The sequence below is a fragment of the Haemorhous mexicanus genome, chromosome 2, assembly GCF_027477595.1.
Source record: "Haemorhous mexicanus isolate bHaeMex1 chromosome 2, bHaeMex1.pri, whole genome shotgun sequence".
NCBI lineage: Eukaryota > Metazoa > Chordata > Aves > Passeriformes > Fringillidae > Haemorhous > Haemorhous mexicanus.
Window position 1 is genome coordinate 6233701 of NC_082342.1, and position 26004 is coordinate 6259704.

At 37.9% G+C, this 26004-nt stretch overlaps 1 protein-coding gene across 3 annotated transcripts in view; it reads right to left on the reverse strand.

The window, feature by feature from the left end:
• Nucleotides 1–865: 865 nt before the first annotated feature.
• Nucleotides 866–26004, reverse strand: part of CADM2 (cell adhesion molecule 2) — a 578035-nt gene continuing 552896 nt past the window's right edge. For all 3 annotated transcript variants that reach the window (XM_059872652.1, XM_059872630.1, XM_059872640.1), the window contains 2 exons: nucleotides 10128–10253; nucleotides 866–8536 (listed from right to left, as the gene is read on the reverse strand). In XM_059872652.1, the coding sequence (XP_059728635.1) occupies nucleotides 8418–8536; nucleotides 10128–10253 (245 nt within the window). In that variant the 3' untranslated portion in view covers nucleotides 866–8417. The remainder of the gene's footprint in view (nucleotides 8537–10127; nucleotides 10254–26004) is intronic.

The window sequence follows — 26004 nt, forward strand, 5'->3', positions numbered from 1 at the left end:
TCATTTTGCTTGGGTACACTGTAGACTTCCAGCATGCTTTGCCCTAAAAACCATGGGCATGGGACTGAGGAAAAAGTGAACATTTGTATTGCTGCTATATTTAAAAACTTCTTCATGCACTTTAAAAATCGGTGAAGAGGACATATTTTGGTTTAGTGAAAAGAAGGAATAAAGATAAGAACAAATCCACTGAATCGAACAGGACTCTACATTTGTCAAATGTGTGCTTAGTTCAGGTCACAGGAAAACTGAGATGTAAAAGATCACTGTAAATCCTCTGCACAGAGGTACCAATCGGGGACTAGTTTCTTTTTCAGAAACACAGACACACTCAGAATTTCCTCTTCCTTCTGACATTTGTCCCTCTCCCTTTGAAACTGGTGGTCTTGCCCTTTACAACATCAACTCAAACATGGTAAGTGGTGCAGAAAACCTTGCATGAATCCCATAGCTCCTTCAAGAGGGCTAATCCACCATTTAAGTCCCACAGGTTTAAATGCTTTTCATCACTTGACCTCTTCACAAGGATGAATTTCCCCTACAGTGAGGATGGCATCCGACAGTTGTTACTTTGTCAGTCAGAAGAAACTATAAAGCAATACACAATAAATAGTATATAAACATCAAATCAAAGAATAGAATGGGTAACTCTCAGATTACAGTCTCACAGATTATTTCCTTGGATTACTGTTTAAAATCTCAGAATTAATATTTCAAGAAGAATATGTTTGATTGCAACAATTCTGGAAACAGCAAAATCTGCTCAGTGAACAGTCTGTGTGTACAGCCACTGGTCTAAATCAACTCCACTGCCAAACTGGCAAGCACCAGGTAATATATAAAATGAATAGACAATTCAGAAATGTCCAACAGATAACTAAAATTGAAATTTTATTTTTTTTCAATAATATTCATCAGACAATTTTCTGACAAGACTTTTCTGAAAGATGAAGTGCAAATGGGAACCCTGTAAGAATGTTTAGAAGAATTGTACATGACATTTTTAAGCGCCACCAAGTACACATTGAATACTTTGTAAGTATATAGGCATAGCAACATGCAAGTGTCATGTACCCAACATTACAATATGCATTTTGTCTGTTTAAAGTTATAATGAGGAAATAAAATGAAGTTGATGTGTCTCATCATCAGTGCAATATGTTTAATTCCCATGGATTTTTTTTTTAACAGGTTAATGGTTGTATTTCTGAACCATTCAAATATATCCTTCTCAGGGCCATAAATTGCCAGTGTAAGAGCAAAGTGCACCAGAGTTCCTAGGAGAATACACTTACACTGACCATGAATAGATGAGTTTGTTATAGTCCTTTCACAAATTATGCCTTATTATTTATTCTAGGAAACTTCCTGGTGAACTGAAGGGGTTTTGTAGTTATAAAATATCTAGGCTAAAAGTAAAGGATGCACAAGGATTGCTTTATAATTCTTTTGAAAAAGAGCTAAATAGCAACTCAAACATGTGCATTAAGGACTTGAGCCTTGTTCTTTTGAGATCAATAGGCATACTGTACTCAATTTTGATGGAAGCAGGACATATATGAATCCAGTAATCCATGATTTCCCTCTCTTGGCTCACTGTTTTGGCAGAAGCAGATGACTGTAGGTTATATTTGCATATTTCTATGAAAGCTATATAGGGGTATAAGCAAATCTGCATTCACTGAAAAAGGACAACATGTGCAACTGCATATTTACTAACATTAATCAATATGCATAGAAAGGAGAGAAAGAGGAAATGATAAAGAAATCAGCCCAGCAATTAAAGACTATCCTCCTCTTTATAATCAACATAAAGAGTTGATGATCATCCTTACAATCTTATTTACAAGCTATTACTTTAAACTCCCTCCCTTTACACCTATTATAAAAACCCTTCAATATTTCATTTTAGAACAAGACTGAGAAAATTACTATGTTTAGAAGAAAATAGCATTGATGATTTTCAGCACTATGCATAAGGGCAGGCTAAGGCTGTCTGTAGTTTGTGCTGAAACATGAGTTCAGAGCCCACACATGAAACACTGCTGGCTTGACCCTGAACACAGGGAAAGTGCTAAAGTGCTGACTCCAACAGGCTTGGCTTTGCACCTGAAATCTTAAAAAAGGGAAGAAACAAAAACACTTGAATTTTTCTTTAATAGTAGCATAGACTACTCCTTTCAGAGGAGATACTTTTCCTTCCTCCTTTCCAATTAGACTGCTGCTTTTAGCCCAGCAGAGAATAAATGACTTAAAACACACGTGGAGGGAAGATCTACAGTAAACACAGTAGCCATGAAGATTTTTTTTTTTTTTTTAATTTTTTTTCCCCATCTACTGCAAGGCTCTGGAAGCCCCTAGAACTGCAGACTGATTTCCATTGGCTTCACACCTTCTGTCTGGTTGGGAGTACATTAAACAGTGCTGAAGAAAATGAACACAGCTCGGCAACAGGATGATTCCTAGATGCTGGAAGAATTCTCTTAAGGGCTGCTGGAAGCGCACGAGGCTTGGAGCATCCTGAGGATGTGGAGTGATACAGAAGTGTGCTGTTCAACCATGTTTGTACCCTTATTTTCTCCTGAGTTAAAAGAAGTGCAGTGTGCTGGGTAGGATTCCTCGACAGCAAGAAGGAACTGTGCTAGCTTCTCTTAATGCCAAGTGAACAACTTTCACGTGTTTTAGAGGCCTTCGGTCCACCCTGAAAAACCCTGTAGGAAGTCCTACTCTCAAAAGAGTTTCTAATCTGTTCTGTTGACATCAAAGGCTTCTCTATTAATTTAATTTTCTCCTGCTGTTTGCAATAGTCCTCTTCTCCCCATGCATTGAGTGTTTTTAATGTAAACATGCCCTGGCAATATTACGTTTAAATAAGTGAGAGACAAGTCAGGATATCTCAACAGTGTTGATATTGCATATTTGATTCAAAAGCTTGCATGTGCTTTTTAAAGTTTCTCTTCATACGTGCATGTCTTACTTGGAAGAATTGTGTGGCAGTTGGATTGCAAATCATTATCTAGAGCTGACTAAACATTGATGTGTTATAGCAGTTTATTTTTAAGCTGTTTGGGATGAATCCCCAGCCAGCGTAAATTGGCCCACATTTAAGGCAATAGAGTGAAGCTGATTTATACCAGCTGAGGCTGTGTCCTTATGCCCCATTAAAAAGCTAAACCTCTAACAAAATTAATAAGAACAGGGCAAGAATTATGAACCCAGAAAATATTTTTACCTATTTTTAACCGAAAAAACATAATAATACAGTGATTTCATTTCAAGACTAAAGCAAAGACTCAATAGTATTTAAAATGTATACAAATATCTCATAGCTAGTACTTAGACTAAGAGGTAGATGTCATATTCTAGGAATAGTATAGTGTGGAATGATGCTAATGGCAGTTGCTAAATACATTTATTTGCCCATTACACAGGACACAAAAGAGGGTGCTAGCAATGGCAACCACAACAAGGCTTACAAAAAAATTCTTGTCTTCTTTTGCTATTCTATGTTATCTATCTTTTGGTGCATTTCTTCTGGAAGGGCATGACAGAAAAGTGTCAAGAAGGAAAAAGATCTACAATACAAGACTTCACATTTACAAAAACATTAGCTTTATCATTTAGGGCATCCTCTGTACTGCAATGGAAGCATTTTGTACTTACAATTTAAGATTACCTGGCGTTACTGAGCAAGCAGTGGAAATTCCAGGTGAGGTGATTCAGCAAAATAAGGGTCAGAAGAATGCAGCTTTCTCCCTCTTTCTCTCTCTCTCTCTTTCGTTCATGCTAAAAATACCAGGGCATATGGCAGCATATTTCAGCATCTTAACATACTAGGCTCCCTTGAGGACAGAAAAAAAGATGAAACTTGTGCTGTTGAGCCAGCAATAAGATTACAGAACAGTGTTGCCAGACATTCAGAGTGCTGGCAGCAAAGCCATTAGAGGAGTCAGTGTCTTACTTTGCCTAAAGGTGTTTTCAGTGGTATTTAATGGTGCTCCAAGAAATGGAAAGCAAAGCTGGTGAGAATGAGGAGCAGTATTTTTTATAAATTAGTTGTCATTGCAAGTGGAGGAATTACACATATTGCATGAGAATATCCACTGCTTGTAGATGTACCTTCCACTTTTCCCTTGTGACTGCTGGGGGTCACCCCTAGCTTGAAATAACCAAAATGCATATTATAATTACATGGTTTTCCAATATCCATACACAGCAAGTACAAGATACTTACATGTAAGTACACTGTATTTACCTATATTTTTGCATAGTTTTTAGTGTGTACTTTGTGCCACTTAATAAAAAGCATTACTCATCATTTCTCTTGTTGCTGTTTTTCTTTATTAGACAGCTTGTTCAATTAGAGTTGGAGTAGCTGGGATTTTTGGTATGCTCATCACAGATTACCAGTCCCTAGGAGTGTAGAGATTAGACATTTGGAGGAGTCTGGGTAAACCATGGGGGGAAGCTGCAGTGTGAACATGAGAGTTTTAAATCACCTCCTTAATTAAGAAACGCAATATCAGATTTAATGATGCTAATTTAATAAACTTACCTTTAATTGGAACGGAATTCTAAAGGTAAGAAGTCCGTTTTCCTTTTGGTAACACTTTACAATAAGTGGCACTAAATTACACTAGAACTGCTATGTTACAGGGAATTACATGTAACTACACTGTAACTGTTGAAAGAGCTACTGTACATGTGCGTACATGGTAACTTCAGTGCTGATACAATCATGAATTACATAATTACAGATGATTCTGTCCTTTCTTTTCATTGAAATAGCTATATATATATATATTTATATATATATTATACTGCAATGAAAACACACAAGATGTTAACTTTCATGTCTCACTTAGAAAAGTTGCTTTTCTTCATGCGTTCCTTTAGAGAGAGAGTCTCAGTGCAAGACGAACCATCCTTAAGTAATGTGGAAACTTTTTGAGATGTTCTAGCTTAAACTCTGAGCCTCAAGTTAAACATCAGGTTCCTTAAACTGTCTCTTGGTTTGTCAGATGACACTAAAAGAGTGGGATGATGCACCCCTTGTCTTCTGATGCACTGCTTTCTTGTTCATATCATGAGAATGTTCTTGAAGCATTAAAAAAAACCAACAAAAAAAATCAAAGTCTACATCAAAAAGTTTAAAAATAATCAGCAATCGACACTGTAAACAGTACACTGGCAGAAACTAGCTACCTGGTCTGGAGAAAACTACTCTGCAAGTGAGTGAGGGAGAGGATGTCACATATATTTTAGTGAAGGTGGTTCCCATTCAGAGCCTCTTTTTTACACACTCGCTGGTGTCTCACATCATCATAAACACTTTTCTTTTTTCTTTTCAGAATGGGAACTTGGGCAAAAAGAATGGACAACTGGCTTTTAGCCTACTTAATGTCATTAGTGTTGAGCCATGACTCTGCTGACAGAAAAGAGGGATGCCTCTTTACACCCAGTGTAGTAATTTGAACCCGTGAAGACCAGACAGGCCTGCAAAGTGCTATCCAGGTAAAATGCTCTGTGTGGGGCCTTTCACACCTGCTGTGCACAGCTGCAAGGGATATCACCAGGTGCAAGACAATGGAAGATCAAATGGGTTAAAAATGAGCATATGTGAGCAGTTTTAATTGAAAGCCAATGAAAAAAAATCCCAAACAAACCTGTCTTAACAGTACAGTTTATATCTGTTTTTTTGCCAAGTAGAAATGCTGTCTGTACATCACTGGAGAATATGGTTTGAAATGGTCACCGCAAGGCCAATCCTGCTTTTGAAGGCCCTACTTGACCTTGGCTGGGGAATGGTTCAAGTAACAACCCTACTATTCAAGCGAGCTGGAGTTAGGAAGGATGAAGAAAGGCGTAAACATCACGCTGGTGGGGAATTCCACTGGAGCAAATAAGGCCCTCATCCAGGGAAGCACTTCATTTTTAAGCATATGAACAGTGCCTTATACTCCAAGGAAACTCCTCTGATGCCTGAAGCTATGAGCTTAAAAGCTTTGTTGAACTGGGCCCCAGGTCCTGAAATAAAACTTTGATACTGTACTACAGCTAATGTAACTTACTGCTGTGACAAGATCCCATATTTTTGGTATTAAACTGAATGACTTCCTTTGCCAGCCTTTTACATGTTTATGTTTTGAAAGACATGAATATCTTGTAAACCTATACTAGTTTTCAATGTGTCTAGTAGCACCTACCTGGTTCTCTCAAACTACCATATTATATTAACATATTATTGCATTTTTCCACAGATGGGTATGGAGTGAACTGTAAAAACAAGCATGCAATCACATCAATGCAGACTTATTTCTTTAAAATGTCATACTGTATATGATTTATTATGTTAACACTCAACCACATCATATTATTTATGTCTGTATATTTTGAAAAAAAGTGCTGCTTTGATTGACGTCACCCTTTTTTCTTAGAAATTAACAAGATAGATGCTTCAACAAAAACAATTAAAATACTCTAATATTGTCCTTAAAAGGTTTATATTCTTCTGATAAATAATCTGTCACAGCACCTTTATCTTCCATTTTACCATACCACATGATGTCGTATTCCAAATTCTCCCTTCCCCACACAAAAATAAAATCCCAGGAGAAAGTCCTTTACAGCAGACCATCATGCTTTTATGCTTCACAAACACATCAACCAGAGAGAAATACTTCTTTTGTCAAAGGTGCAAAACACAGGAGCAAAGCGAGCTCCAACAAGACTTAACTTGATTTCTCCAGTGTAGAATCATTTCCGAGACCTGTTATGGCAACCTTTTCTTTTCATTGGAAGAGGAAATAAGCCAATGGGCTTACAGTGTTTTGTTGTCATATTTAAGAGCATGTGATTTTTCAGCTGTCAATTACACAAAAAAAAAAAAAAAAAATCAGAAATAATCCAAACAGAGACCTTCACTGTGGAGCTAAAAGCATGGCAGGAATTCTCTATCATTCACGGTGACATAAGTTTGTACCTCACAAAATGCATAGACAGGAATTTAATATAAAGAATTAGTCCATTTACTGTATACACAAAACATATATCTTTTGTTTTAACACTTCTATTTTTTCTTTTTTTTTCTTTTTTTTTTTTTTTAGTTTTTTTTTTTTTTTTTTTTTGGCAAACCAACATAGAGAAGCAGCTCTGGAACTGCCAAATTAAAATTGAGAATTTTAGCAACTCAATAGTACTTTTTAAGGATAGTAATCAAGTGTGGTTGTAATTTAAAACCTGAGGCTGTGCACTGGTTGTTAGCTTAAAACTACCTTTCCATATAACATTGTGCTTCCATTGTATAACAAAGAAAAAATTAACAAGAACTAGAAAAGTTTGCTGCTGAACAGTGCTAGGACATACAGACAAAAAAATACTAACACATGTTATCTACTCAGAATATTGATTTTGAGTCATATCTAAAGGGATATAATGGACATTAGAAAATGCTTACTGGTGACTGACTTAGCTACTGCCAAAAAAGTTGAATATGTATCAAATAATGTTTAATTGAATTTATTTTATGCACTATATACAGATACTAAAATGCCTTGCAATTGTGCCCCATGAACACATCAAATTTGAGTAGGCAGGTGAGTTCATGTTAAGCAAATAAATTATAAAAACATAAATTACTCAGAAACTTCTCTAATCTTTGTGATCCTAAAGCCAGTTAAAGGGCAGGACAAATTGTTTCAAAAGAAGCTCTATTATCTAAATTTCAGAGTCTGTATAGCTACTCAGCATGTTTTTACCACTGAAACACGGCACTGTTTCAAGGTACCATTTAAATCATAACAAAACAAAGCAAAACACCCCGAAAAATTCACTGGACTGATCTTTTTCCCCACCAAATCCAAACATATGAGAAACTATACTAAACAGATTTCAATTTGTGTTTCCAAGGGCATATGTTTAAAAAACAAGTTACTTTTTGAATTATAGATAGACAGATATAAAATATTCTTTGTAAACCTCTAATCTTAGACTTAACATTTTCTGTAAGTATATTAGGACCTACCTAATAGTACTTGTTATGGATTTGTTCTATGACATACTAATAGGGACATGATAAAAGAAAACTGGAAAAGAAAGCTGCATAACACTTAAATATGTAGGAAACATGGATTAAGATGATGATTAACATTGTTAAGGCTGTATATTCAAGCACTGTATGTTAAGAGAGCAGTGGATATGATTTTTAGGCAATAAGAAATGTCCTGTTTTATGCATGATACTGTAATTATAGAATGATGATGTCAACAGCTGATTGTTGGCATAAACTGGCTACTTATAGCAGGTATGCGAGTTAATAAAGATAGCAGAAGATGGCAGAAATGAATTTTGAGAAATGATAGCCAGTTTTCTCCAGCAGTCAGCCTGATAAGTAAAACTCCAAGATTCTAGCTCTGCATCTAAATGAAATACTCTTTTTTCTCCTCTGCATTGACTTGACTGCCTTCTGCATTGATAATGGCTGTGTCGGCATCAGGTGCATCTTCAGCTCCTTTTGCTTCATTTGTTAAATATGTTCCTGTAGGAATCAGTGCAAGAGAAAAGAAAAGAAAAAGAGAATTATTAGTTTTATTTTTTAACACTGCATTACAGGAAGTACATTTCAAAAAATGTACTACAATTTTTCAATTAATGAAAAATATTTTTACACAGTTTTTAGTACACATCATAAAGGTGTGCTCAACTTTCTAATTTGCTTAAAAAATATTTACACTGATACTTACACTGGTAAAGGCATATATACAAACTCTAGTATATCCACAACAAATTAAGGAAATATTTTAATATAACTCCATTTTATCTAACTGCAGTAATATGCAATATATTTTTCAATTATAGAATCAGTGATAAAATCTTGGTTATTTAATGAAATAGCTATCTATCAAAAACAAAGCAATCTTGAAAACTTAGAGATTTGTAAAACTGCTTTTTTTTTTTTAATGGCCACTGATCATTAGCATTTCTGCTTTATATTGATCGTATCTATGGTTTAATTTCAAAGAATTGTATCATAGTAGGTTCCAAGAATTACAAAATTGAGGCAGTTTTATCAAGTGAACTAACTCATATTATACTATCACAGCTATTTTTATGCTCTAGGTAACGAAAAGAAGAAATGTGTACAACAGTCAAATTTCCCTTTGTGAAAATTTTTTATGCTGGCATAAGATGTACAACTGTTCATTCAGGAAAGTAAAACAAAAGAAACACACTTTCACTGGCTTATTAAAAAAAAAAAAATCTGATTTTCTCCCAGGTAGTATAATCAAATTGTAAAGAGATGTTTTTTATCAATTTATGTTTGCTAGGTATATGATTATCCTAGCTAAAATGAGAGTTACTGAATTAATACCAACCTTCATCCTCTGCTTCTTTTTTTTTTTTTTTTTGAGGTGTGTGGAAAGGGAATCAGCTGAGTTTTAGCAAAAGGCCTACAAGCTGTACAAAGGTTAAATCTCAAGGCATGATTTTGGAACTAACTAGGTCAAAATCAAATCACAAAGAAGTCAGAAGTCAGTGTCACTCCATTCCTGTTATTTTTAGTGGCAGGGGGGACTGAAAATGAAGGGACCGGAATTATTAAGGTAAAATCACAGAATAAAGTAAAGCCAGCTCCAGGAATGAACCCCTTATTCCAGTGGGATCATTGATGAACTGATTTGAATACTCACTACTGAATTCCAATATTATCTTTAAAACATTTATTTGAAACATTAGCAAAATCCATTAAAATATAAATCTTGTTCACTCAATGCATATATATTCTGCTCAACTGATATGTAGTTAAAACTATGAGAACATGATGAGAACATGTAATCAAGTATCAGGAGTTAAGATTCAAAACCAAGGGGCAATCTTACCCCTTGGTCGCCCTAAATCACTGACTTATAAGATGAGCTTGGGCATGCACTAACTCCATGTCCTTTGCCTTGGCCAGCCCACTGGAAAACTGGTGAAATCTCACAAGGACTTCACTTGTTACTGGACTGAGAACTATCTTTTGTTCCAATGATTTAGCAGAGGGGGGGAAGGCGAAAGGGAATGGCACCCCCAGGTGAAATCATGCCTTGCTTCCAAGAGTGCCTGAACTTCCATTAAATGTGTCCTACCTTTATGTCTTGCCAGGTATCGACCAAGGAGAATTATAGAACATAGTGTTACAAAGACAACTACAGCCACTATTCCTCCTATAAGAGCGTGATCAGGTCCGGTCTGTCCAGCCAAAGCATTTGGATCTAGAGGGAGAGACAAAAAAGAAAAAGTGGTCCTACACAGAGAAAAAAAAAAAAAAAAAAAGACAGAAAAAAATCACAATACCAAGTTTTATAGTGATCATCCAGAAAATAGGGCATTTCACTCTTTAATATTCAGTACCGTTATTCCCACTTTTACTCCCGGTATCTTATCAACAGCACAGTGCTGCTTGTATTCCCAGATCGTTAAAACCCCGAGGACATCACAGTTATGAAAAATATTACCCTATTCTTCTTTGGCAGAGGTTATTAAATGAAAAAGGTTCCTAGCTTTGTCCTAGTCATTTTGCGACAGAAAACCTGGCCACAGCTATTTATAGAAGGAAAAACAAGGAAGTGAGAATTGGGGATCAGATAGCATCAGCAGAATAGTGTCTCCATAATACATAATTTATAGAATTGATTCTCAGTGGGGAACCCTTATATGTTCTCTTCCTCTCATTCCTACCCTCTTGCACCAGAAATAAAAAGGCAGATAAAGTGCAGCCGTGCCAAGTTCCTCTGCACATGGCTGAGTCTGCATGGATTTGGTTAGATAAAGGTATCAGGCAAGCTGAAACTCAGCATTCAGACTCAAGCATCAGTTTGTGAATTTACTACAAATGCTCAATTAACACCCAGTGTGTGATATCTATTACTCCAAGCTGTAATAGATATCACAGCATCACAGTCAGCTGGGATGGAAAAGACCTTTGAGATCATCAAGCCCAACCAATGAAGTGACACCACCTTGTCAAGCAGTCCATGGCACTGAGTGCCACATCCAGTCACTTAACAACTCCAGGGATGGTGACTCCACCACCTCCCTTGCCAGCCCATTCCAAAGCCCGGTCACTCTTTCTGTGAAGAACTTCCCAATGTCTAAGCCTCCTCTGGCACAGCTTCCACTTTGGTGTTGTTAGACCTCATGCTGCTCTATTCAGCCCATTGACCCAGCCTGTCCAGGTCCCTCTGCAGAGCCCTCCTACCCTCCAACAGATCAACACTCCCCCACAACTTGGTGTCTTCTGCACATTTGCTAATGGCAGAGTGAATCAGCAGGTTCCATTTCCCAGCTCAGAGCACTGGGAATACTGTCAGATTCAAGTGCTCTGCACTGGTCATTTGCCTGTTGTGATGCCTGATGTGTCACAAAAGTTGCAAAGAGACAATCATGGGAAACGGCACAACTTTGGGGTGAGTAATTCTTCAGAGCTTTTAACAACAAACCAGTAATCTGTGACTGTTGACTCAACAGAGAAGTGCAGAAGGTAAAATTTTAATCTGAGGATCATGACATGGTTCTTATTATAATGAAAATGCCTCTGCTATGAAGTAATAGTAATTCTCTGAAGATGTTATTAGCATGTACTGTATGCTCCAATCATTCCACTCTCACTGCTTCAAGGGCATTTCCCTTGTAAGAGCTATTTATGTTCTTCAAATAGTTTGCAAACAACTTCTTTGTTTTGCAAAAGGGAAAGGCAGGAACAATATTTACACATTAAAGGGGGTAAATCTGTGAAGATGATAGAAAGGCCTCTGAAAATGCTGAGGAGGTGTCGTTCCGTAATACCATGATTACATTCTGCTGGCCAGGATTGCTATATGGCAGTAAGGTGTATGGATACGTCTGGTATGGGAGTCTCATGAGGTGTAACAAGGCTAAGTGCTGGTGCTGCACCCAGGTCAGGGCAAATCCTGCTCTCAGTCCAGGCTGGGGGATGAACAGATCTAGAGCAGTCTGGCTGAGAAGGACTTGGGGGTACTGGTGGGTGAGCTGGCCTTGTGCTTTTGCAGCCCAGAAAGCCAAATGTGTCCTGGGCTGCACCCAAAGCACTGTGGGCAGCAGTCAAGGGAGGGAATTCTGTCCCTCTGAGCCACTCTTCTGAGACCCCATCTGGAGAACTGGATCCAGTTAAGGGGTTTCCAGCACAGGAAGGACATGGACCTCTGGAGTGAATCCAGAGGAGGCCACCAAGTTGATGTGAGGGATGGGGCACCTCTCCTATGAAGAAAGGCTGGGAGCATTGGGATTGTTCAGCCTGGAGAAGACATGGCTTGACATTTTGACCTAACTGAGGCCTTCAAGTACCTGAAGGGAGCCTGCAAGAAAGTTGGAGAGACACTATTTACAAGGGTTTGTAATGATAGGACAAGGGGAAATAGCTTCAAACTAAGAGTAGGTTTAGAGCAGATTTTAGGAAGAAATTTTTCACTGTGGGGGCAGTGAGGCACAGACATAGGCTGTCCAGAGAAGCTGTGGCTGCCCCATCCCTGGAAGTGTTCAAGACCAGGTTGGATGGGGCTCTGAGCAAGCTGGTCTAGTGGAAGGTGTCCCTGCCATGGAACTAGATGATCTTTAAGGTCCCTTCCTACTCAAGCAATTCTATGATTTCAAGATCTACAAACACACATGTATATCATGTTCCACAGAGGAAAGAAAAGAATTCTGTTTTCCCTTCCTTTTGCAAGCTGTGAAGCATTCTGCAACTACATTTTCAGGCATGCTGGAGCACAGAGTGGTGTGGCCACTGGTACAGATTTGGTTCTGCTCATAACAGTCACTGGACTCATCAGGCAGGATTTTGTCACTTATTGCTGGCTTTCTGAGCTCCCACACCTTTCTCTTCTGGCTGCCACAAGGACTTTGGGAAAGCTCGTCATAGCACTTCTGTGGATATGATGGCAAATACCAGGAATGTGCCCTCAAAAAGGCTAGAAACACTTTATCAGCTCTCCTGCATCTTCTTCCACCTCCACATCCTCCTGGCATGGTGCTGCTGAGGGTGGCACCACGCTGAGTACACATCACCATCCCAGCAGGACATAGGTTCCATTTTGGGCATTAAATCTGATCCCAAATCCTGTGCACCAGCAGACTCACAAGGGAAAGCAAGAGTGCTGAAGCATTGCCTTCCAAAAGTGGGAACTTGGAGCATTCAGCCTTCCTCTCCCTTGCCTTGCAGGGGCTTTGTTTTTTGAGCAGAGCAAAGAGGGTGTGCTTGAGAAGATGGAAGGTGACAGCTTGCTGAAGGAATGTCAGCCTGCTTGAGCCATCTAGAAGATTCCTCCTCTTGTGCTGCCTGTGGCAATGTTGAGTAAAGCTCCCCCCTGCAGCAAAAGGGCAGGACCCATTTGGACTCTGAGGACCACCCATCTCCCCAAGCCCTGCAGTGTGTGTCCTGCAGGAGATGGTCTTTGGCAGCACTGGGACAGGAGCATCATGAACGTGTTTTCCCACTAAAAACTGGCTCCTGCTGGTGTGCTGCCAGTAACAGTGAAGAATAAAAGGAGATCTTCTAAGGGATAATATACTTCCTGATGCAGGGCATAATCCAGAGAAGGGTTAGCACAGAACTTTATCTACAGGCATTTTTTGCAAAGCTGATTGAAGCGCACAGCCTTAGCTCAATACCCAGACTTACAACACATGTCCTCTGTGAGCTGTAATAAACATTACAGATAAAAATCCTCACAATACACTGAGATAAATACATCTCTGTGTTTTTATCCTCTGCTGTTTCCAATTCAGAGTGACTCACTTCTCTAAAACACCTGCTGTGACTACAGGAAGTGACCCAAAGCCAGCCTCAACACAAGGTTTCCACCTATTAGTGTGGATTAATGAGATTCTAATACTGCTATAGGCTGAAAATTTTTAACATTAAAATTAAAGTAGGTATTCATTGGATTTCAAAAGTAGCAGCATATTTTTTGCTCTAATTTCAACCTTGCTATCAAAGCCAGATTAGATTAGGTTGGTATTGCTAGAGAAGTTTGTCCAGAAAAAAAAACCCAAAAACTTTTACTTAACCTTTTACTACTACATTACCAATAAACAATTCCTTTGGTAAAAAGGATAAAGGAAATGAAGGAGAGAAAGGAAAAGATGGAAGCAAAGGAAATAAAGAAAGATTCCTAAAACGGGCCGACATTTTCTTGGGAAGCAAACCTTTTTCCATCTCAAAATGAAAATCTGCACAACATAAACAATATTCTGAACTGGAAGCATACCTCATGACTAAGCTCCTCATAGAAAAATAATGCTAGCATTAAATATAAACATGCTCTACATTATGCATACAGAGTAATGCACTATACTTTTGCCTTTCATGAAATGACCTAAGCCCCATGAGTGAATTATAGATCTGGGGCTTTCTATTGTGGTATAAATAATTACTATTTCAAAATGTGCCTGAGCAGTATCTGAAAGACAGAAATACAGGGATTTGGAAGCTATACTTTTTTGTATTTTAGGTATTTATACAGTGAACCTGCATATTCATTCAAGTGTTCTGGGCACAAGTCCTAGCAGCTGCCAATAAAGTTTCTGAAACCATTGACCACTCCACAGTCTGCTTTCCAAAAAGCAGAATACTATTTAGATTATTTTTTCACATTTTAAGCTTCATGGACTTTACCAAGTAAATCCTACCCTGCCATACACACCACTCCAACAAATTAAATATCAGGTGTGCAACTGTGCAATAAATACTTATAATTCAGCTGTTTCTATAAAAAAAAGAAGAAGAAGAAAAAAATTACACTGTTACTGTTTTAACACATACTGGTTTTTACTGCATGAGCACAGGCAGCTACAGTACCCATGGCCTGAAACGGTGGAATCACAATTTTGCAATCAGACTAGATCTTCAGAGATCAGTTATGATTTGATGAAACTAAGAAAACCTTATAAAAACATAGTGACAAAAAACCTCACTATACTCTTTTATTTGCTCCTTTCCCCCTCCACCTAAATTTAGAAAGCTTCTTCAAAATACTGATTGCCAATGCTGTGAAAATTTACCCATTTTCAGCTTTTGGGGTTTCCCTGTTACTGTTTGTTCACACACTGTGAATACACTTAAATTAAATAACACACATTTAAATTAAATAACACTCTTAAAATGACTAAGAGGGGGAAAAAAATGCCTAATTTTTTAAGAGATGAAACCCATCAGATAAACCTTAGACCTAATCATTAAGTGGATATGTGCTTTTTATGACCTGCTGACAAAGTTTCAATGTAGAATATTTTAATATGAATTCACACTTTAGTTACGCAGAGAAATTTCAGAATAGTTTTTCATGCTTTTGCATAAAGTGTATGTTAATTATTCACCTAATTTCAGTTTCTTCATGCATAAGTTTCCTTCTAATGTATGTAGAGCTGACTTGACTGAACAGGCTGCAGGAAAGGGTCAGATAACCCTTTCCTGAGCAAAGGCAAAACAAGGACATTTGTGAATGCTGAAATGGCATATTTTGGGGAATATGTGCTCAAGCAGCCCTCTCTTTTGCAGAATTTTGTCAATATGTATTTTCGGCTCATATGGTGAAGTTTTAAAAAAATCACTCGGAGCATGAGACGACCTAGGTTTTGAGGCATCCAAAATATTAATTTTTTTTGACCATTTCTAGTATACAAAATATTGGGAATATCCTAATTTGCTGGGGAGCTGATATAGCATTCACAAAGTGAAGAGTTATTAAGTATATGTATAATTCATAAATTACTGTTCCTTAAGGCTGGGAAAAGAAAGGGCTGTCCCATTTCTCACAGAGGTACTGAAACCACCAGCCTACAGTCACTTATACTGATTTCATGAATAATCAAATGCTGTTGCAAAGTAGAATTGCTCCAATAAGGGCTCCTGAGGCATGGCTCCGTGTTACAATTTATATGGCAGACAAATCTCTTCAAATGACTCCTGATTATTTCCCCATATTCAGGGACTTGCTATAACCCTCAGTACAACTCACTAATATTTCATAATTTTGCAAAAAGCTATTGTTTTAAGTGTTTTGCCCAAATCAGATCAGTAAAGCAATGTGCATTTTAGGGTGGGAAACCCCAACAAGTACAAAAATTAAATAAATAGCTCTGTCTGATTTGAAAGGCTATTGAAACAGTGCAGGTGAGTGTGAAAATGAGTGGTGGGAGACTGTGATGATTTCTGGAGAAAATCTAGCAAGGAGCCTCAAATCATGAGATATCTAAACTTGCACTGCTTTGAAGTGTCCTAACCAGCAGAGACCAAACTGCAACAACTATGGGGGGAGAGTACTTAGAGGGTTTCTGAAGTCCATTAGTGAATGTAAATTACATTAGAAATATTCCCCAGTGAATTTTTTCTTCATATTGGCTTAATTTCCCAAGGAGATGAGAGCTTGTGTGATTTTCTCTTTCACTCTGTTCAAATTACTTATGAAACATGGTTCCATTACAACAAGTTTTCAGAGACGGTGAAGAACTTAAAAGTCTTGTTTTCTTACAACTAACCTGAGAGGACAGGTTGCAGCAGGGGCTCAGAGCTTATTAGATATCACACAATGTGTAGGAAGGATACCTTTATGAAAGCCCTAATAGAGACAAAAGCTTCCTTGAAAATCTCTGCCCAAAAATCAATTTTTCATTAGAGGTTTCTCTCCTTTGCAAATACTTTGGTGTCCAGTGGCACAGATCCTGTTTGAAGTTTTCACATGGCTAGGTGGCATTTCTAACCTCTGAGCCCTTGCTTCCTCACCTTTTTCTCCTTTTCCCAAAGCCCACCATTCATGCTTCTCTTCCTTCTTGTCTCAGCTCACACTGCAGTATTTCCATAATTCAGTTAAAAAGCCACAAGGCACAATCTCATGGAAACCAGAGAAGATTTCTTTCTGCAGCTTATGACACAAACTTGGGTTCTGAAATATATTCAGACTAATGTCATTGCCAAGATTTAGCCATAAGGTTCATAAAATATCTAACTGTCCTACCAAGGCAAGTTTGGGGGGAAAAAAGTAAAGAAAAATCAAAACAAACAAGCTAAAAAAAAACACCAAACCAAAAACCTTGAAACAAAACCCTCAAAACAGAACCTCAAATATCTGGTTTTACATCAGTAGGAAAAAAGACTAAAGTGGGAATTGTACCACATTATGGATAGAAGGTTGGACTGAAGTGATAGCTGACAAGGTATTTGCCTTAGGAAAAGTGGCAGAAGTGCTGTCTGTGATAAATGCTGGTAAGTTAGAATTTACCCATTTTAGCATCTTAATTTGAGCACCCCAGAGTTCAATTTCTCTTGCATGGCCTGGAAGGCTGAAACAGGTGTTTTTAATCTCTTTTAGTAATCTGCTACTAACTACTAAAGTACATGTATGCCAAACTTGTGAAACTATTGTTAAGAGGGAAAAGAAACTTTCTGCACCTTCATTTAAATTGCAAAGAGTAGCTGCCCAAAGGGGCTGGTTCTGAAATTTGTTGAAAATTCATTCTGTTATTAACCAATTCTGAACTTAAAATAATGTGACAAGCTTCTTTATCCTTCAGTGCCTGAAGCAAAGAAGAACAAAACATTGCACTAATATACAGCACATATAAACTGCTATTTTAATAGTAGAACATCATCCACCATAGCAAAGACAGGCAGAAAAAAATACTTCGAAACCTTCAACAGAATTGATAGCCTTTTCTTCCCCTGCTACTGCAGTAGCACATTTGGCCCATTTTACCTCGAAGTGGCTGAATTTTACATCCATTCCTATTAAGAGCCTACATCCCAGAAAGATAAAAGTCCCAAACTAATATTTCAGCTGATGAAACCACAGCTCCTTTCAAAGAGCTCCTGTTGTTCTCATGAAGCCAAGACTTCTTTCAGAGGAGAGAAAAATGCAAATGTGTCCTGATATGTATTTGTGAGCAGGTAGCCCTTGTCAAAGTGAATAAAAGCATTACCCATACCTATTTATTTTGCAAATGTATAATGCTCAGAAGAGAGCTGCATACCTACAACATTAAGATGAAAAGTTTAGCAATATTTTTCAGGGTCCTTAGAGCCTTGTTCCATATTTTGTGCCTGTGTCACTGATGTCATTTTTTTTAAGATTTTTTTTTCCTTTCTCTTTTTTTCCTCTTAATGCTGCTGTAAAAGCTCCAGTTTGCTGAAGGGAACAGTTCCTCTAATTAGAGAACATAAAAGACTTTTCTTATTGACAACATTATATTTTTGGCTGTCAATAAACTCATTAATTGCTTCAGACTTTGTCTCAGGAAAAAAAGAACTGAAATCTGCAATGTTTTGCCTTCCTCTTATTTTCTGTAGAGGATAATTAAGTCAATTCTGGGTTTGAAGAAATACTTGTCCATCCAGCTCTAACTTCTGTAGGCTGTAGGAAAAGAGACAACTGGCACAGATGACATGAAAATTTCCTGTTAAGTTGAATGAGTCAACTGTTCCAGCATTTTAATTTTCATTTTCTTGTGAAGTTCCAGAATGCTCAATGCCTTCATTGAAGTAAAAAAAAGACGGAACTTTGGAAACATTCACCTATTAGATACTTAAAAAAGAACAAAGAAAGAACCTATCTCTATCTAGAAAAATGAGAATCATGACTTCCTACTTTGGAAGAAAAAAACACATTTCAGAAGTGTCATCTTTCTTTTGATGACTTTCCATCAATTACTATAGGAAGATCCCAGCTCTTGGTTTTCTTTGTCAAAAAAGACCAGAGACCAGATGGAGTTAGTGTGCACACGGCTCCTTTCCCTGTCCCCAGGAGTTAATTATTTATATAAATAATAAACCATTCTCTCATTAATACAAAAACTGGAGATGCCACTTTCTTCTCCCTTTCTTTGAGTATCTTTAATCTGTGGCTTTTGGTTACTTCCCACAGACCTTGATTTGCTGGAGAAAACATGACCAGGACGTGCGGGAAGGCAGCGTGGCACCTGTGCTCCGTAGAGCTGGCTGGGCATCTGCTGCTGGCTGCCATCACAGGGGCTGGGGCCAGACTCAGATGGGCTCTGGCAGTCTTGCCATTCACATTTTAGCTACTCATTATCACCATAATACACGTTAGGTAGGAACTACAGGGAGATTGCTGAGAGAGTGATCATTCAAAGCACTAAAGGGATCGCTCAAAGCTTCCTCTGCTAACTGAAGGAAGCCCCAAGAGCTAAAGCCCACTGGAAAGTGACCTCAATATTTCCACTGTGGATTTTCTGCCACCTTGTTTTCCATGCTATCTGTTACATGAACCCCCTCACTGATTGCTTCTCAGAGCTAATCAGTATCACTGAACAGCTCAAATAATAAATACCACCACAAGTAAGCAGTGGGAGAATGACATACTTTCAGCCAAGAAATGGCATGAAACAAATGGATGGTGAGGTTCAGTAGAGAGAGAGAGAGAGCGAGAGCTGGTCCTGATGGCAGAAGCTGGGGAGGAGAAGTTTTGTCATCAGTAAGGCAGAGCCACACATGTAAAGTTAGTTGAGAACAGGTAAGGATGGGTAAAGATCAGAGAGGCAGCAACAGATTCACAGTTTTACAAGGTACATTGTACTGAAGATGTTCATGAGAGTTTTAAAACCAAGAAGGCCAGATTTAATTTAATTGAAGAACAGCTCTAATTAAAACTTAGTTCTGTGGTGGAAGAAAACCTATTGTTCAAATGAATTCTTTATGCTTGTCATACTAATTTTTTTCTTACCAAATCAGATTAGACTAATTATAAGCCTATAATGACATCAAAACACCCCAGTAAACCAGCCACTTACAGCCAGAATCTGACACCTTATTCAGGCTGAACAGCAATTTAATCTGTCATGGGACTACTCAGTATGAGTAACTGTAATAGAAGAGCCTCTTTGGCAGTTAATAGTATATTTTATCTGTCAACGTATCTCCAGATTAGCCATGCATACTTGTGGTTAGGGTAGTAACTGATCCAAAAGTGGATGGTGATGGATCCGGCTCATCTCAGAAAGAGAGATGTGAGAGACATTAGCAGAGATAGCCTGCTGTAATGCACAGAGTAACAGGAATGAGGGGTAAATTATTTATAAGGTCAGCACCACCATTAATATGTGAAGCATCTTCTATAGCTGCTCTAATTAGGGCACAAAATCTTATAAAATTCTTTGTGACAATGGCAACATCCATTTGTGAAGTTCCTGCCCAAGAGATAAATCTACCTTCAATTTGTTTGAATTTTTTCCGTGTGGTTTAATTGAATGCTATCTGTTCTTTATATGCCAACCCTGTTCTAATGGAAAAAAAAATATTTTCCCCTTTTAATAATGACATGCTTGATGGAATTCAATATCTTAACCAAATTCTCCTCTGGGAACATTAAGCCTGTTGTGTTCAGATGCCTTTAAGTTAAATACCATCCAGCTATTAGTAAGAGATTGTTTGCTCTTAAAGCCATCGATTGGTAATGGGTTTGCTAAGAGTAACATTGGTCTTTGCTTTCCTAAAGGCTTTCTGTATTCATAAAAAAATAAAGTTACAGAGTCTTTGGTTTATAGGCCTTTTTTTTTTTTTTAACTTGGCAACACGCATTAATTTCCAGCAGCATGATCTCCACTGTCAGCATCACTAGCTGTAACACATCCAGATTCTACCAAGGGGGTCACATCCCCACCAGTCTGCAGCTGACAGATTCATTTCCTATCTTCTCCTGAGACAGCAACAAGGACCGAGAATCCAGAGGTCCACTGTAATTACTATGTATATTTCAGATTAAATAAATGTGATAAAAGCCTCCATCTGGCTGTTGATCAAATGTGCAGAGGCAGGCTGATTTTCAGTGACATATTACAATATGTCTCTTGTAACAGTCCCTAATGCCAGCCTGTAAATTACTTACATTTGGGATTACTTGACTACGGCAGACAGAAATATTACTCACTGTTAAAGTGCTGCCTACTGGGAGCAGGGGGGACATGGTCTAATCTTGAAGCTGTTAAGCAAGGCATTAAGAAATAATGGGGCCATGTTTATTTTACTAAATGCTGATTGTGCTCACACTGTTTGAAGATGGCAGACCCAATTTAATAGCAGCCTGAGCTTGTTCCAGATGCTGGAAAGCTGCAGAAAGTCTAACACTGGGGAAATAAGTATCAGTACTGTTCTAGAAGAAAACTTTAAATACCAGAAAAATCCTGAAAAATATGTCAGTAGTTTCAAATTATATACTATCTGCAGAAAAGAAAATAAAAATTCAGTAGTTCAGGGCCTTCCATTTAAGAGAAATCCCAACCAGAAACTTCAACAATAAAATAACACAAATTTCATGGAAAAAGTAAACAATGAAGCTGCTATTTCATGATTTACTTTACAGCTCTCCTTGCAATGATGGCTGCAACATGTAGGCAGTCAAAATTTAGCACAATATTGAAGGTCTTTTAAAAATTTATGGTAAGAAAGAAAGGTTGGAAAAAAAAATGTCTGGAGGATATCTACAGAGCAACTAATTGTGGTTTGAAGGGCTTATCTTGTGATTTACAGCTTCTTGAGCTTTATAGCTCACATATCAACAAGAAAAATAATTCTGAATTGAGAATAAAAGGCTTATTTAAAAAAAAAAAAGAGCCAAATATCATCTCCTAGTCAAAGGATGGATATTTCTGGTCTACCCTATTACATTGTCATGGTTCTTATTGCACATTCATTCTGCCCAGAAAGTGTAGCAGGACACTCTATATAAATCAAGGAGAGTATTGGCCTTGTAAATTCTTGCTCTAAAGCTGAGCAAAACACCTTTACTGTTGTACAGCTCTTAAAAGAACAGCATCCTTGTACTGCAGTGGTTAAAATTTGTTTCCATCTAGACATATGTCCGGAAAAAATTTCTGGGAGTCATTATGAGCCTAAGAAAAAACTAGAAATATTCTTCTCATCTCCTATATGATCATTCCAACAACTTTTTCTTTCTTTCCCTACTCAGGTCTTATTCTAACTGCATGAGATTTGCTATATAAACCCTTCACCTTAAATTGTCTCATTAGCCTGCATCACTTAGCATCCACTCTTACTTAACTGAAGTGGTTCATTAAATGACATTTCCTTTTAAAAGACCTCTAAAAAGTTAGTTCTCCCTTCAGGAAGTCAAGAAGACAAATTGTGAAAGTAGGAAATAATGTGCTAAACAAATCTGGAATTAACAGAACTTTTCCAAATGCCACTGTTGAGAAACTTTTCTTCTTTCCTTCCCTTCCTTCCTAATAACTCCATTGCCTTTACATTATAGCCATGTAAGGGACATGATATTTCTCTCTGAAGTATTCTGAATGCTGAAACTGATTAAAAATAAAGATGCCCTTCAAAAACATCATGACACCCTCTTTGATGCAAAAACTTTAGTTAGTGAAATTTTGGATGACTATCTAACCAACATCTCTAATGATACCATTCCTGACATGCAAATAGGAGACACTACATTCAGCTGAAAACCAGAAATAGTTTCTGAGAGCTGTGAAGCCAAGTGTGGCTACTTCAAGGGTGTTTCAGCCCTTAGTTCAGTAAAATATATAAGCATGTTTTGAGACTTAAGACATGATTTAGTGTTTTTGTTGATTTGGAACTGGGCTGTTAGACCCCAGCTCCAATTTACAAGACACTTGCTAAAGGAGACACAGGAAAGTAAAGAAACAGCTGGGAATCCGTGAGCTGTGAGAAGCAGTGCTTTTAGCCTTCCTTGCCTTCTGGAAATCTTTAGCAGGCTGCTCCTCCTCCCATGGAGTTGAGATTCATGAATTCAGAGCTCATTGTGACACGTCTGGGTCCGGCGCCAGCGGCAGCAGCGAGCCCGCGGCGCTGAGCAGAGCAAAATCACAGAGTCCCCCTTGCTGGGAGCAGCCTCTCATCAAAGCCCTGCTCCTGTCACCTGGGCCAAGGAGGCAGCACGGGGCCTGTTCTTTCAACATCCATTTCAATACTTAAGGTGGAAAGGGGTTTTTTGCACCTCACGGCCGAGCAAAATCATGAAACCTTGCTCTTGCTGTGCTTGGTCTGCTCACAGCAGCACCAAAGGCCCAGAGGGTGGGGAGGTGCTCCTCCAGGACATCATGCTGGTGGCACCCCTTGAGAGAAAGGTTTCTCAGGGAATAAGCATGGAAAATCAGATTGAAATCCTCGCCATTCAACAAATGCCTTGAAGTGCGCTTTGGCAAAGTGTTCTCTTTATCTGAGCCTCAGTTCCTCTGAAACAAACTGATGCTCAGGAACAACGTATTACTTTGACTCACACAAGGAATTATAAAAGAATGATTTTCGATATCACAGTAGTACTGGTAAAGCAGGCACATCACCTGCCTTTACACACAATATTCTATATAACAGTGTTTCAAAACATTTGAAAGGAACTTCTGTGAGTTTAATTTTTACTAAGCTTTTTGTTTGAGATATATACATCTTTTCTTTCTTGTATAAAAGGAAACTGAGTAGCTATTATTATGATTTTGCATAATGAAAAAATTAAAAGCTAAAAGCTTTTGTTTCAGAGAGGTGAGACTGAACAAGACAGCCTCGTGCAGTTATGCCACTGGATGTAATTCACACCAGATAACTGATAAAGATAAAAATAAACAAAAATATGGGAATAAGCCAGAAATAGGATGACTCTACTTTAAGAATATGGAAACAAACAGAGAAGTATTAGGGATGCTGTTAAACATTGTTAAACAGGTCAACATGAACCCTTGGGTTCATAAACCACCTCGAACTTAATAGGAAAGGATGTTCCATTTTAACAATAGAATCATTGAAGATGGATATCAGCTGATACAAGAAGGTTTTAATATTTAAAACAACGAACAGCTATACTCTCCTGGCTTCAGTTTTCCTTTTCATCCCAGTAATGTCTACTTTCCCACAAGCGCTAATCATTTACGCATTACAATTAAACTTAGAAAATTATGATTAAAACATCTTTCTATTTAGTTACACAAAGTTACCTAAAATCTCAGGGGAGCAATCAAATATTAAATGCTTTATTTGTATGCTAATCAAATGCAGCGACACAGTTTAGAACTTCAACATTACATAAAGCAATCAAACCTGCATCTAGTGGTCAAGGTTCAGACAAGTGGAACAGTAAGGTATCCTTGCCATTTTGGTCACCACTAAGCAACAAAAGCAACCACAGCAGTCACAAAAAAAGAGCCATAAAACGTTAATGATTCAGAATAATATGCGTACAGGTAGAGTGACTTCTCTTAATAAGTGACCATTCTGGCATGAACAAGTTAGGTATTTTTAGAGACCATTGTGTCTTTCATTGCTGCCATGTGGTTAAGTCTTCATGGATAATCTTCATAAACCACTACTGTTCCAAAACCTACCATGACTGTACAGGTGTAAGCCATAATACAATATATTTCACAAATGAATGAGGAGTAGCTGGGAGAATTGCATGCTGAAGGAGAGAGAGCTGAAGGAGAAAACACTCTTGCTGTCTTCTACTACAGGGAAAGGAGAAGAGATTGTGGATCCAGGCTTTCCTTAGAGGTGGGCAAAGAAGAGAGGCAATGGACACAAGTTGGGACATAAAAAGCTCAAACTAGCTGTCAAGAAATTCTTATTCACCACAAGGTGGTCAAACTCTGGAACAAGTTACCCAGAAATTCTGTGGGTTTTCCATGCATGGACATACAAAAAAATTCACCTGAGAGAGGCCCTGAGCAATCTGGTGGTCACAACCCTGCTCTGAGTTGTGACCAGCTCTTGGACCAGCTGACCTCCAGAGGTCTGTTAAAACTTGTATCATTCTCTGTTCTAAGAAATGGGCCATAAGACACCAAAATGAAAAATACATGCAAAAAAAAAAAAAAAATTTGAAGTTTTAAAATAAACTGTTAATAATAAACTAGCATCCAGGAGGATGCTAAGATCCTGGTACTGCTTTAGGTCATGCTGTTCTTTCTGTGTTGTCTTACATTGCTGTCATATCCATACTGCAAAAATTCAAAAGGCTCCAGAATTACTTTTTTTACTATATTCTAGTGATGGACACACATTTATCAGGGAGCAGGAGTTCCCATAAAACCTTAGAAATTATACCACAGAAAGGAGGTGTATGTTAGTAGAGGAAAACTCTATGTGATATAAAGGGCCTTGTCTTCCTGTCACATTATTTTTCTCAAAATAATCTGATTTTAATCTCACAAACAGGGTCTCAGAATTCTAGGAAAAAAAAAAAAAAACCCAAAGCAAACAAACTATAAATTCTACACCAGATTATTTCAGAGAATGTTTTACACAGCATTACACATAATGAGAATGTCAGAGATCAGCAAATTGTTCCAATGGAATTTCCATCAAATTATGTTTACAATTACTGAGAGGTTAGATTTGCAAAGAAATGAGCTGACATTTCAGCATTCTGAGGCAATTGCAGTATTTTCAGTCAGAATTTCAGTTTTATGGCCAGCTTGACAAAACTAGTGTAATTCTGTTTTCCTCAGGTATAGTTAGGTTTATTTATAGTGAGGTCAACTCATTTGAAATATCTTGTATTACTTTACTGAGTAGAGAAATTGTCATGCAAGTAAAACTCTGGATGGTGGTGTCTCTCTGTAATAGTAGGGAGTAAGAACCAGCAACCACAGAAATTGCTTCTCTGCCTGTCAGAGTTGATATTCAATGCACAAAACATTTTGTAGATAAAAATATACTGAATCTTATCTCCATGTAAGAACAGTGAGCACACGTTTTTCCAAGTACACTGCAGACTCCAAACGCAGCGGGTGCTCCGATGGAACTACCACATGGAAGCCCTCATCTAACAATCGGACAACTAAATACATGGTCCAAATCTTCTCTCCAAAACTGAGGAGATAAAAATCCTGCTGCAAAAATTCTGGCCTGAAATTTCTCTCTCCCCTGAGTTTCCTTGTGGGAACACATTCTGGAGAGCATCAGCCATCTCTCTTTTCCTTCCACTTTCCCATATCCCTTTCCTCTCTGGTGACATAACT